Below are 14,218 nucleotides of genomic sequence, written 5' to 3' on the forward strand. Positions count from 1 at the left end.
CATATAATTATGATGACTGTGTGTCTGTTATAAAATATATATGGTCGTGTGCCTTTCTTTGACGATCTAGAACTTTTATAGTTCATGTTCTCACATAAAAATGTCCACGCATTGTCTTCCTATAGATGACATAATGTGAACAAAACAATCTTATTCTTTAAATTGTGACCAGTAAGTCAACTCATTGTTTTCATAGGGAATTGAAAACACTTCTTGAACTGTCTTTCGTGATCATCGAATTCATGCAGCATCTTCCACCTAACCTTTGTTAGATTGAAAAAAAGACCGATTTCGTTTTCTTTGTGCTTTTTTTTTTAACCGAAATGCTTCGCTTTTAACCCTGCCCTGTTTACACAATGAGTCACCAATCTATGGTGCAGTGGCAATGCTGTCATTATTATCGCTTGAAAACAGATCACGTGACAAGACTGGTCTTATGTAGTGTTAGTAGTATGCAAGCCAGCATAGATGGTTCCATCTCTCTTTGGCAGGTAATGGTTGATATATAGCTGGGTTTACACCATGTTCCCGGCAACCACGGCAGCCCCGTTTCATGCCACCGTAAAACTCAGAAAAAAAAAACCCAAAACGGGATGGACGTAAAACGACGCGGTGAGACAGGATTGTCAAACGTGGCAGGCCGTGATTGCCGTGTATATGCCGTGTCAATTTTTTAAATTGTCAAAATATTTGCCACGGCAGTCCCGGTGCTAATGAGGAATTTTGTATACTGTGTTACAACGGGGTGAACGCAACGATACAGGGCGGCACGTAATAGACCGTGACAAAACTTCTAGGCGGTCCGTAGCGGGATTCGACGGAAAATATTGATAGTCTAACCTGATCAGACGCCGTGAGAACAGCGTCTGATAACTATTATGTTCACCAGGGAGAGGACTGGAACAAACAAGACTAGAATGCGAAGGGGGGGGGGGGGGGGGGGACAGGAGAATGTCTCATCTTCCCAGGGTGTACTGCGTTTCGGGCAAATGGGGCTGCCGTGACTGCCGGGAACATGGTGTAAACGCAGCTTTATAGGTGCTGGCGCAAAAATCTGCGCCTGTATGCACCGGTATAAATGCTGGAATTGCAGATGATTATTGATATCGTTAGCATCGTTACGACTGATTAGGGCAGGCTATATACAGTAAAGCAAGTTTTATCATATCGAGTTTAGGCTCTATAGCATGGTTTATTATATCATCAATGAATCATCTCAATATGGAGATCATGAATGGCTGGTCGTGTTAACCACGGACTTTCATCAATACCGGATGTGAAATACGAAGGCTATGGGAAATGATAATTTCACTTGTTTTCACCTAAAAGAGACATCGATATGGCATCCACACATTATAGATTACTAGTTAATGAACTGATGACGTCATTACCTCAAAATGCTCAAGTTGGTTGTGCACAAAAATATTATACAGGTCATGACTTGGGTCGATAACTAATTGCCAACAACCTCCCTCATCCTTAATAATCGGTTACGTTACGAGATCATCACAAAACTTCAACAAGCTGATGAAAAGGACACAAGGGTTGTTACTTATTCTTCACGATTCCATGTCAGACGAAGCAATGTTGCCTTATAGGTTCAAATAAAATCAGTTTCATTCGATTCATATTGATCACGACCTCCTCTGATTTCCATTTATGATTTGTGATAATATCACTGTTTCGTTAAAGAATGTGACATTCAAAATTTTATATCTCTCTTAGGATCTGGGCACTGTTTTATCAAAATTTGCAATTGATTATATTGAGTCCCAGATATCATTTAACTCCCCAAATTAATCATAAGTCCATGAATCAATCATAACCTTTTGATCAAGTGTATAATTCCGTATGAGCAAGAGACTTATGATTTAAATCAATTATAAGCCACGGCGATCGATTGAGGTGTAATCAATCATATAGGCCTAATTCTCTCCATAAAACTGCGACTTACAGTTGATCGAAAGTTATGATTGATTTTGAATGGGTCAGAGTAATTAAAAGGTAACAATAGTCATGATTGGATCAATCATGGGTAAGTTGTTTTGCTTGATAAACAGGGCCCTGCTTTTGATAAAGTCACAATGTCGCTGGCATTTTCTTCTCAAATGCTGGCGGTTTCAAACAGTATAGATGATAAATAACTTGTTGAGTATATAAACGCATGGAAACAAATCAATATTTACCACGAACTTTATACGATAACTATGATATTATACATTTTACCCGAACACACCAAGACAAAAAAAAACAACAACAACAAAACATAATGTTATTGACATCATAGATAACATAATGTGTGCATAATATCATGAGGAATCGCGTGATAAAGAGTATTTGTAACTTCAGTAAGTACATCCATTAGCTTCACTATCCAGTGTATCATACGACATTAGATCATAAACTTCTTTCTAGTGTGCATGATGCATGTATATAGCCTGAGGAATACTAGTAGTGTAGGTGGGGATAATGGGATAAGGTCACCCTGGAATGGGCTAACGATATCAAAAGAGGGCGCACCAACATACTGCTGAGCAGCAGCTCTGCTGCTGATACGTCACTGCTAGTATCTGTGGACTCGGCCATGTATGTGATTGTCTATACGAGTACCACTAACACTAACTCGCTCATGCGTTGTCGTGAAGAAGTTCCCTCATGCATGTTGTCTCAGCAATTTCCTTTTTTTCCTAATATATATTTCACCAATCAAATAATTTCTTTATTGCAAATTTTCGATTGTTAGTAGAAGAGTACAATAAAGGGTTTAGTCAAAAGTGTTGAACACACTTTACACAACGATTCTGTACAAACACAGCGATGATGCTAGTTAGGATTTTGTGGCCTTTGTCTTGGAGTTGAAACACACTTTGTAGATCGCACCATAACTCGGCTTGGCGCCTGGAATCGGGTGGAATTCGGCGGAATGGTTTAAAGTCTATTATACCGTATAATGCATGTATTGTCAAAAATTTAGAAAGGCGAATTAATGATGCAACTATTGCTCGTGAGAGTCATTGCACATCGAGCCTTTATTTCAGTGGATATCATTATACACACAGACACCCACACGTCAACTAACAAACCTTGGATAAACACTTACGATGACAGCAATCTCTCTCTCCCTCTCTCTTTTTTTTTTTTGAATGCGAGAATCTGCGAATAAAATAGCAAAATAAACTACCTTGAGATACGAGTTCCTTAATAAAATAGATCGGCAATTATTTCTCTGCCAGTTCCTATTTGGGTACAATGATTATGCTCGTCTTCTTTCACCAATCACTTTTTCCTTATAAAAAAAGTTAATTTGCAACTGCACTACTTCATCTGTCTGTAATTATAACAAACAGATAAATACACACGCACACCCACACACGCACAAATAAATGCCCACACACGCGCACACACACATGACGCACACAGACATACCTTTTTTGTTTTATGACATTCTTTATTTGAGTTTCATTCAATATCAGGTCCATGTTAACAACAAAATTAACATGAACAAAAATAAGCAACTGCATTCTCTCTTGTGCTGCAAAATCATTTTCCATTGTGTGTGTGTGTGTGTGTGTGTGTGTGTACACACACACACACACACACACAGAGACATTAACCGTCTTTAATGTTGGGTCATTTGCTTTGAATCAGAATTACTGATGTTGGAAATATTTAGGGAAAATTAAATGGATCCTTTCAGAGCGCTATGCCACTGATGTAGTCTTCATAAGACTTCTCATTTCTCTCCAAACTTCCCTGTGTCAATAATACTTCATGTGTATCCAGAGGGTGGCACATTAATTGCACCGATACAACGTTAAAGTGGGACGCCCTCTGATTTTAATGGGAAAACGCACAATGGTTTAGTAAGTTTATTTTTTCCTCTTCTTTCATGCATGTGCATTGTCATTGATGGGAAAAACACATTATCCTAAAAGCCCACTCTCCCTCCCTCTCTGTATTTCGCTTTTTCTTTCTCTCACTCCTTTTCTCCATCTATATCTCACCCTATCTCTCTTTCTGTCTCTCTCTCTCTCTTTCTTTCCTTATCTACCTCTGTGTATATCTATCTTCCCCTCTTTTCCTTTCCCTTCTTATCTATTTCAGTATATTTCTCTTTCTGTCTTTCCCTCTCTTTCTATCTATCTATCTCTATATATATCTCTTTCTGTCTCTCTTGCTCTTCTGTCTATCTCCATGTATCTTTCTCTTCTTGTCTTTCTTCATCTATCTATATCTCTCTATCTCTCTATATCTCTTCATCTCTCTATATTATATATATATCTGTCTTTCTCTTTCTTTATCTATTTCTGTAATATATATATATATATATATATGTATGTATATATTATATCTTTCTTTCTTTATTTGTCTCTATGTGTCTCTACTCTCCGTTCTCATTTTCTCTTTATTTATCCACAAGTATCTCTCCCATCTTTCCCATTATTTTTGTGCCTCTCCCTCTCGCCCTCACTTCTTTCTCTCTATCTATCTATCTGTCTATCTCTTTTACTACCTTGTGTCGACTTCGGTCTCTTCGCAGTATTTGCTCTTCCTTTGAATGGAGTTAATGTGTTTTGTGTGTTTGTCATTTGTAAGTGTCACATTACGATGGGAAGCAGCTTTTTTTCTTTGCCTCTAGGTGACAGACCATTAAAAAGCTTGATTTCTATGGCACCCTTTGTCCACAACAATGATTTTGTTTTCATTTTGTTTTTATTTTTCATTTCACCTTCATCCTCTACAGGCGCACCCTTCCTCGGATTGCGGAGACTTAATGATCTGACATATAATCGATTTCCTCCCCTTTTTCTCCACCTTTTTCATCATAGTATTTCAGTTTGCCCCCTCAAAATCAAGTGAAAATGGAGGGAGGGGAACGAAAAGAAGAAATGTAAATAATGAATGACATTCATAACGGTGTACCGATTAACTGCTTGTTAAGATCGCTGTGGAGTCCTTGCTCGCTGCCTGGTTGTCAGTTCCGCGTATTATACAAATACATGGAAATAAGATAGAAACAGGGAAATAGAAAAATTTAAAACTTTAAGGGCGAGGAGGAGTATGTTAGCTTGAGCAATGATAGTATGATAGGCATATAGGAGCAGCAGCAGAAGTAGTAGCACACATGAAGAGGTAGTAGTAGTTGTAGCACCTGCAGCAGCAGCAGTAGTAGTTAGCAGAGTAGTAGTATTAGTAGCAGAAGTAGTACTACTACTACTAGTAGTAGTAGTAGTAGTAGTAGTAGTAGTAGTAGTAGTAGTAGTAGTAGTAGTAGTAGTAGTAGTAGTAGTAGTACTGGTATTAGTAGCAGTAGTATAGTAGTGGTAGCAGTAGAAGTAGTATACAGTAGTAGTAGTAGTAGTAGTACAACATGTAGTAGTAAAAGTAATAGTAGTAATTTGACGAGGTGGAGGAGGACAAAAAAGAAGAAAACATAGCAAAGAAAACAGACCATTACTTGCTACGAGTTTGTCAGTGCACCAGTGGGCCGCGGTCCATTGGTGTGCCACGAAGCTCTCAGGTGAGCCGCGATATCTTAAAACAAAACCCCCAAAACTAATGATAGTGATAACGATATCTTAAAAAAAAACCCAAAACTAATAATAGTGATAACGATATCAACAACAACAACAACAACAACAACAACAACAACAACAACAACAACAACAACAACAACAATAATGATAATAATAATAATAATAATAATAATAACAACAATTATAACAATAATAGTAATAACAACAATAATAATAACAATAATAGTAATAACAATAATAATAATGATGAGAAAACAGTTTTGTATTTGATCTATACATGTAACTGGGCCTCAAAAATACTTGATTTACAATCTTTCAGATGGTAACTCAGACGATGATAACCTGTATAACGCAGTAATGTTCGGCATAATGTACATGTATGTTATTATAGATGCATAATATGATGCTGGAACACCAGGTTATATCATGCCATGTGAGCAAAATAGATCTGTGTCTCGAAAACTAAATGAAAGATTAATTTCTTTTCTTGACATTCGCCCTGTCTAGCTGGATTATTATATATAAAGACGAGAAGCTACTATGGCCAGCCATTCCACTCCGCATCAGCACGGGAAGAAGAAGAAGCGACCTGGGCGCGCCGCCGGCCGCAGGACCACCAACGTGTTCTCCATGTTCGAAAAGGCGCAAATCCAGGAGTTTAAGGAGGCCTTCAACATCATCGATCAGAACCGGGATGGGTTCATCGACAAGGACGACCTCCATGACATGCTGGCCTCGCTAGGTAATAAATGTGCATCATCTCCACAACTGTATAAGTCCGCACTCTGATTTTGAGTATATCCTACATCTTTGATTATTTCCAGTTCAGGAATCCATACACTTTATCTTGATACTTCCAATTCTTGTTTGCTTTTTGACCCATGAGAAAGTAATTATAGCGGACTATCATTGATGACCTAGGCGTGGTTTGTGTTTTCATTCATCTTTATGACAATAATAGGTCCTCAACTCTCTACATGAGTCGCAAGTACTCTATCAAAAGTTTAATGGTTAATGTATTTTTGTTTTCACATGATAGCAACATGACAATTTCATTCTGAAAATGGTAAAAGAGATGATCACGTGATCACAAAATGTCAGAGTCAATGTGTGTGTGTGTGTGTGTGTGTGTGTTTGTGTGTGTGTTTTTTTTTTTTTTGGGGGGGGGGTTTCTTGTTTATTATAGTTTGCTCATTGTGTTTAGTTCCTGACAAAAATTGATGATATGCTGTTTCTGACGATACCTTAACGATGTGGTTGCCACGTTTTGTAAAAATCGCCAATTTGTAAAAAAAACAACAACAACATACAAACAAGCAAACAAACAAAAAAACTTGCAGTGAATATAAATCATCTTCTCAAACTCATTCTGTCGAGAAAGGGAAGAGAAGGACGAAAGAAAGAGACAAAATGAAGAAGAAGAAGATGATGATGAGGAGGAGGAAGAAATGGAGACGAAGAAGGAGATTATGGTAATATGCATAATAAAACAATAATGAGAAAATGAGTTTTCATTGGCAATATCGTGCAAACTTCTTGTCTCGGATATGAAAAGGAAAGGATCCCACGTCTAAACAGCTGGACGCCATGATGAATGAAGCACCGGGTCCCATCAACTTCACCATGTTCCTCACGCTCTTCGGCGAGAAACTCAACGGAACCGACCCGGAGAACGTCATCCTCAACGCATTCGCCTATCTCGATCAGGAAGGGACAGGTAAGATCACTCCAATTACGACTGCGAAGACAACATCAACAGCAAACACATGAAAAACCAGCCTTATATATAAACCACAGCAATGACCACAGCACCAATATAACTATTATAACTGCTACGTTTATACGTTGATAATTACCTTACAATCAGTATGTTTGTTATTTGTCTGCCAGCACGTGTGGTCGGTTGGTCTTTGGAGTAAACCACTGTTACACTTCTTGAGTAACTCAAGTGATTCCCGGTAAAGCCTTGCAGTATAGATTTATAATTTGATGTGAGTTTTGTCGAACTAAAGGCAATGTTATATCCATTAGTTGGTAATCATATCGGGGAGAGAAAAAAAAAAACAGCCTTGTGGAGCTCCATGTGCATCCACATGTTCTTCAGTAAAAGTTAGATGATTGCTGGTAGATTTTTATAACAGGCCTAACCTGAAGATAATTATGTGCCGTCTTTTGTGGATTGTGTGTGTATGTGTGTGTGTGTGTACTTGTTGACGGCGAGTAGACGTCGTATCCATATGGTCACAGTTTTCAACAAAAAAAAAGTGCTAGACATGATTTTTGCATGTATATTAGGACTCTGTGCTGTCTGACAATCTCATGGAGCGTTTTACCTTTTTTGTCGTCATAATGTGGCACGTGGAATGATCTGCAGAATGTTTCTGTTGACTTATTACCTAAAGTGCCTAAAGTGTGCGTGTCTTGACCCATCAGTTCTATATTCCCCTACTTTGAAAAAGGTATAAATGGTTATCAATCGTATTTGGTGATACTTGGATTGATTGTTCAATTATTACGCAGTGATGATAATGTAGTAATTATTTCACACACTGCTATATCATATATTCCTCAAAGGCACGATAATATATATATATAAGAATTCACGAAGGTGGTTTAAATCTAAACCATGATTTATGCAAATTTCTTCTGTGTAAATACGATTGACAGATTGCGTACGCCAACAGACGTCCAGTAACAAACGCGCGTTGATACGCGCATGTCAAAGATTCGCATATTTCACGCTTATTTTAGACCATGGTCTAAATTTGTACCATGGTCTTAGTTTAAACCACCTTCGTGAATTCGGACCATTATGTCTTTTTTTTTAAAGGCACGATACCAGAGGACTACTTCCGGGAGTTGATGACGACGATGGGCGACCGCTTCAGCAAAGAGGACATGGATGAAATGACCAGGGAAGCTCCCATCAAAGACGGTCTCCTTGACTACCGAGACTTTACCCGCATCCTCAAACACGGCGCCAAGGATAAAGATGACCGGCCAAAGACTTAGGAGGCTCCAATAATTTGGTCCGCCATCGTTCGCTTTTGAATGATCTGAGATTGTTACAACTGCCTTAGTGATCTATCCGTTGAGGATCTTAGGGGCGTCAAAGAGGACTTCAAGACCTGGGGGGGGGGGGTGTTTCATCAATTTAGTCAGCGCTGACTATTTCAGCAAAATCCTTGGTTTTGATTGGCTGAGATGCTCTTGTCACTGACTGTTACTATGGTTATAGTCAGAGACTGACAACTTGTCAGCGCTGACAACTTTCATGAAACGGTACCCAGTTAAAAGGCGTAGTCTGAAAATAAAGAGTAAAGTCTTACAGAAACAGAGCAATAGTAATTTGATCAAAGACGGATAAAACTTCAGAAGTTTATATGAAATTATGAAGTGAAATTTTGCCAAACAGTTCTCTAACTGTTGATATGAATATGCAAATAAGAGAGCTGATGATGTCATCACCTTACAATTTCCAGTGATCATGCACAAACACTACAAAGAAACTGACGAGTATATTCAATGTTTCTGCAGTGAAAGTATAAAATAGTGTTATTCATGATGACTGACTAGTAATGATCAGTCGGATATTTCAGACTGCATTTGAAAAAAAAATGAAACCCTGGAATTCTGAAAATTTCGTGTTAAAACATTATGGCAAGTTGTGAAACGATAACATCATCAACTAAAAAAAAATCATACTGACCGTTTAGAACTGTTTTGTGAAAATTGTGAAAAAAAATCACAATTTTCCAAATTTTTCTCCCATTTTTATAAGATTTTCATTGTTGTACTTATCAATTTTTACTCTTCCTTTTTAGACTGTTAACTAGTCCAGAATTGCCATTCAATTTTATCTCTCTCTAATAACTACTGGCAGCCCCTTTGATTCTTAGTGGATAGAATATCGCCATCATTATCTTAAGTGACCAGTTTCGATATGCTGATACAGTTTGTACATATTATCTTGCTCGTGCAGTAGATGGAAATCAGTTTGGATCTGATACTTGCTGTAAGTTTCTGACATAAAATGAGTGTTTTGCTGAAGTTTAGTAAATACCGCGAGTTTTCTACGCGGGTATAATGCTAAATTGTCTTTACATCAATTAGCATTAGGGCTTTTTACACTTGTGTTTCTTAACCCCGGACTTTCATTTCTTGGGGTGGGGTGGGATGGGGTATACGTTCACGAAAAGAATTTAGAAGATTTCAAACCCGAAGCCGCGTTAAGTGGCGACTCAAATCCGCGTCATGAAAGAAATCAAACAGTTCAGGAACGTTACATCCATCAAGGTCTGTTGTCATTTTGAATGTCATGGGGGGTGGGGGGGGGGGGTACAAAGTTCAAGAACACTTTCTCTTCGATCGGACACAAGTCTATCGTAGCTTCAGCTAAACTTTGACACCTGTGTCCGGAAACTAGATAATGACATCTGCACGACATTCGGAGTCTTTTTCTCGAGAGATCTGGTATTCAGTTTAAGATGAAAGGGCCAATGGGACTTTCCTGTCTCGATATCAAGTTTAGGTTATAGTAGAATCGCAAAGTCGTCATGTTTTTAACAGCCTGGCACGCAATGTCTGATCTAAGTTCCCTCACCGCACCCTCACCGCAGGCTGGGCGGATCCAGGAATTCCGTAAAGGGGAGGCGCCTTTACAAAATTAAAGGGGGCGCACGCCCCCCCCCCATTTTTTTTTTATTTCTTTTGTTTTAGCAAAAAATAAAGAGGGGGCTCGCGCCCGGTGCGCCCCCTCTGGATCCGCCACTGCACCCTAATGCCCCCCCCCCTTAAAACTCCCCGGCCGCATCCTCTGTTGTTGTTTTTTTTTTTTCAATTCAATTCAAGTTATTTTATTTCCATATAAAGTAATACAAAGTGATATACATAACGCTTACATGAATACATAACATCAAAAGGAACTTTGAATCACGTAATTTTCAACAAAACATGAATACAATTATCATAATGATATCAACTCTGGTTTGGATAAATAAACAAGTAAGCAATACAATCTTAATTTATAACTCTACATGGAAAAGAGGAATTCACAAGAAAAGCATAGCTTGTCAAATTTGTGAATTACTCTAGAAGGTGAGGGCATCTCAAGACCCGTCAAGGACTCCATGTATAAGATTTTGATATCCTGATGTCAGGCGAAATAATCAGACTTTTGCTGAAGTTCTCTCTTTAAACGCACACAAAGCTTAGAAAGGGATGCTTTGCTGTTTTCCTTGTATCTTGCAATCGTTATAGGCACGATCGGGGGATCACATGCATGATCATAAGATTAATAGCGTCAATATATGTTGAGAAAGAGCATGCCTACATGTTTGTATTTAGATGAAGAAAATGATTTCGGAGTCCTGAATATTCGAGTATATAGATAATCTGTCTCTTATCACGCTACTTCTTTAGTTTCTGTGAAATATTAACAGTTTCTTCGGATCATGCTTAATGTATGCAATTCCTCTTTGAGCCATTCTTTTATTCTCTATATCTGTTTATGAAGGAAAATATTTGACGTTAGCAGAATGCTGAAGTGCGAACTGATAAAATTAGTTTAATGCAAGTTTTTAAACTTTTTATCTTGTTTATGCACAAGTTAGACCAGTGAAAGGTTACGATGAGTAGTTTTCTAAAATACATGAAATCGAACAGTGCAATAATTTTGTTACTTTTTCTTCTAACTTTTGATGAGGAAATAAATCGGACGAACGATTGTACAGATCTATAGCAAGCCGCCATTATCGTGATTATGCTAACGTTTTCGTACGCTTGTTTTTGTAATGTTAGTGTATTGATGTGAGCAACTGAAATGAAAATTACCGTAATGGAATTGAATAGATGGAGTCAAAATAGTTCAATAAAATGGAAAGTACGCCAATGTCATATCATCCACAGATCCTCTTTTGACAGTTCTGACCATCGTATTAATACATTTTATATTTATTGTTCCTTGTGAACACAATGTCAAGATTTCATCGTAGCAGACATCGAACTAAAGACCTCACGATGGTGAGATAATGTGAACAATAGCAATATACATCAATAGAAATAAAAAGGAGAGCAGGAGAGAGTAGAGGGGAAAATGGAATGGGATGGGGGGAGGGGGGAGGGGGAAAGAATGAGAAATGACACACAACTGTTCTGGTTCACTCTTAATTTGAAGCCCAAGAGTTTTTTTTTTCCATCAACCAACTTTCTTTTCCCAGCTTTCACACAAGTCGGCGTTTGCTTATCATCAATTTATATGTTGATCTTATATATAACTGACTAGATTGATCGATGTAGCCCAAAAAATATGACATTATCTTTCTATCAAGTCATTCCATCATAATGTTCACTCCGTCACCATTTTATCATCATCCAATCATTGTTTATTCATGATTCATGCATTCATTATTCATTTATTCACGCACTCGAGAAACCCATCATTCATTCGATATGAATCTATAAATTCTACAAAAATGTCGAGAGGCATTCGTTTTCATTTCATATCTCTGACGATGTTCAGTTTTACACTGTGATATTGCGTGTGTGTGCGTGTGTGTGTGTGCGTGTGTGTGTGTGTGTGTGTGTGTGTGCGTGTGTGTGTGTGTGTGTGTGACGGGGTGTCTTTGTGTGAATGAGTGTGTGTTGAGTGGGGGGGGTGCGTGTTCGTGTAGTTGAGCAAAGAGTATTCTAGAGGGGCTCGGTGGATTAAAAGGGGCACGCATGTTGCAAGTCCCACGAGATTTCCCGTGGACTTTATAGTTTCCCTCCAAGGACGGTGCCCCCTACACTGCCCCCGGTAGAGGTTTAGAGGGTTTTTTATCGCCTGGACTCGCATTACAACCTGTACTTTACAGAGCAGTACACACGTCCACAAACGCACATACATAAATACATGCATATCATACGTGTATTGTTTATGCACATGACAAAACGAGTTCTCTATTAAAGGTCAAATAAGGAGTCACCTTTTAAACACATTGAAAGAGAATGAGAGTTACTGATGTTAAGTACTGTTTATTTTCTTATTACAGTGTACCAGAATATGTCGTATCGGAAACAGGAGATGAGGTTCACTTACATTGCCACCAGTTGGCTTTGTGATTAAAATACCTGCAATTCAAATCATCTTTGGTGAGACAAAGATATATTCACGGATTTAAAAAAAGAAAAAAAAAGTTTCGCGCGTTCCTTGTATGCATCGGGATATGGTACTATGTTACTGAATTATATACATTTTTTTTTTTCCACTGCTGGCGTATTCAGACGTTCACAAGTGATGGAGAACACAGTATCATGTTTCATCATGTCTGAGCTTTAGAAACATTTTGCTTGTGTTGGGCGAATCCAAAATCAAAGCTCCTTAAGTGAAGTAGGAGTATCAAAGGAGGCCTCCGGATGCATTTCAGACCTAAAGTTACATTAATTATTTGAACAATCATTATAAATTGTTTATACTATGGGTAAAAGGTTTCAGAATTTATAGTGAGTTGGGATGAGGAATACAGCTTGTAAGATTGTTTTCAAAATTTAAAACGAATCACAACGAACATGGACGATGACATGGCAGCTTCTCCTTGAGAATGCATAAGAAGGGGCTCAAGGAAGCAGAACAAAAGAAGAAAGCATACAGAAATTCTACACAGGTGAACTTGTTGAACAAGCTGTGTTGTAATGCAATTACAATTATGAAAATCGTTTGGTATTCCCCTTTAAAATGAACCACAGACACATCGCAAACATTACTGATGAAACATAAGGCATAATCAATAATCCCTTCTCGAAAGAGAGAGAGAGAATGAGAGAGAGAGAGAGAGAGAGAGAGAGACGCATAGTAATTTAGATAAGGGGAACTTATGAATCGGAAAATAAAAAGAGCAGTACAGTGGTATGAGAGCAGTATCAATTCAGGAGTGGTACAAGTGCATTAATATATAATCGTAATAGTAGAAACATGGTACGTATATGGTGGCACTATTTGAGCAGTAATAGTATTGCATTAGGATATGCCTATGTAGTCGACCTACTTGTAGCAGTAATCATATCATGTACAGTAGTAGTAATGTCAGCAACTACAGCACAGTATGATAGTACTACGAACAGGTGTTTGTATAGTGATAGTATTGTATCATCATTAACAGTGGTAAAACGGACGATGATCGAAAATGAGAAAAAGACAACACACAAGAATCAACCTTCATGGAAAGAACACACTGTGTTTCACAGTGTGAAACACAGTGTGAACACATGTGTGAAATCTCTCCATACAGTTAAATTCGAGCGTTTTAACATTGTGAACACATTGTGAGTCATCAATTAACAATGAGAAACAGAATGTTACTTTGTGAACTCTCTGCGAAATGCCACGCCACAGTGTGAAATCATCTTCACACTGTTGAATTCGAGCGTTTTCACATAGCCGACAGATTGTGAATACACTGTGAGACACTGTGTTCTTTCTAACAGGGTAGGAGAAACAGAAAGAGCAGCATGATAAAACGACGATTAGCATATACAGCAACAACGTCCTTAACAAAACTATGCCTTTGTAGAAATTAGATAAGAAATAAAGGTAGATTCAAAATGAGGTGGTTTAAAGTAGTCGACTGCCGAAGAAATAGCAAATTTGCAATTTGATGATGACTTGTAATATTCAGAACAAGCGCAGTGAGTAGGAGCTGAAT

The 14,218-nt window shown here is 38.1% G+C and overlaps 1 protein-coding gene across 1 annotated transcript; it reads left to right on the plus strand.

Moving 5' to 3' along the window:
• The first annotated feature begins 6,077 nt into the window (after positions 1-6,077).
• On the plus strand, positions 6,078-8,549 carry LOC140233642 (myosin regulatory light chain 12A-like). The gene is made up of 3 exons (XM_072313745.1): positions 6,078-6,279; positions 7,093-7,254; positions 8,368-8,549. The coding sequence occupies exons 1-3, from the start codon at positions 6,078-6,080 to the stop codon at positions 8,547-8,549; spliced, it is 546 nt and encodes a 181-aa protein (XP_072169846.1).
• Positions 8,550-14,218: the final 5,669 nt, after the last annotated feature.

This window comes from Diadema setosum, chromosome 10 (assembly GCF_964275005.1).
Source record: "Diadema setosum chromosome 10, eeDiaSeto1, whole genome shotgun sequence".
NCBI lineage: Eukaryota > Metazoa > Echinodermata > Echinoidea > Diadematoida > Diadematidae > Diadema > Diadema setosum.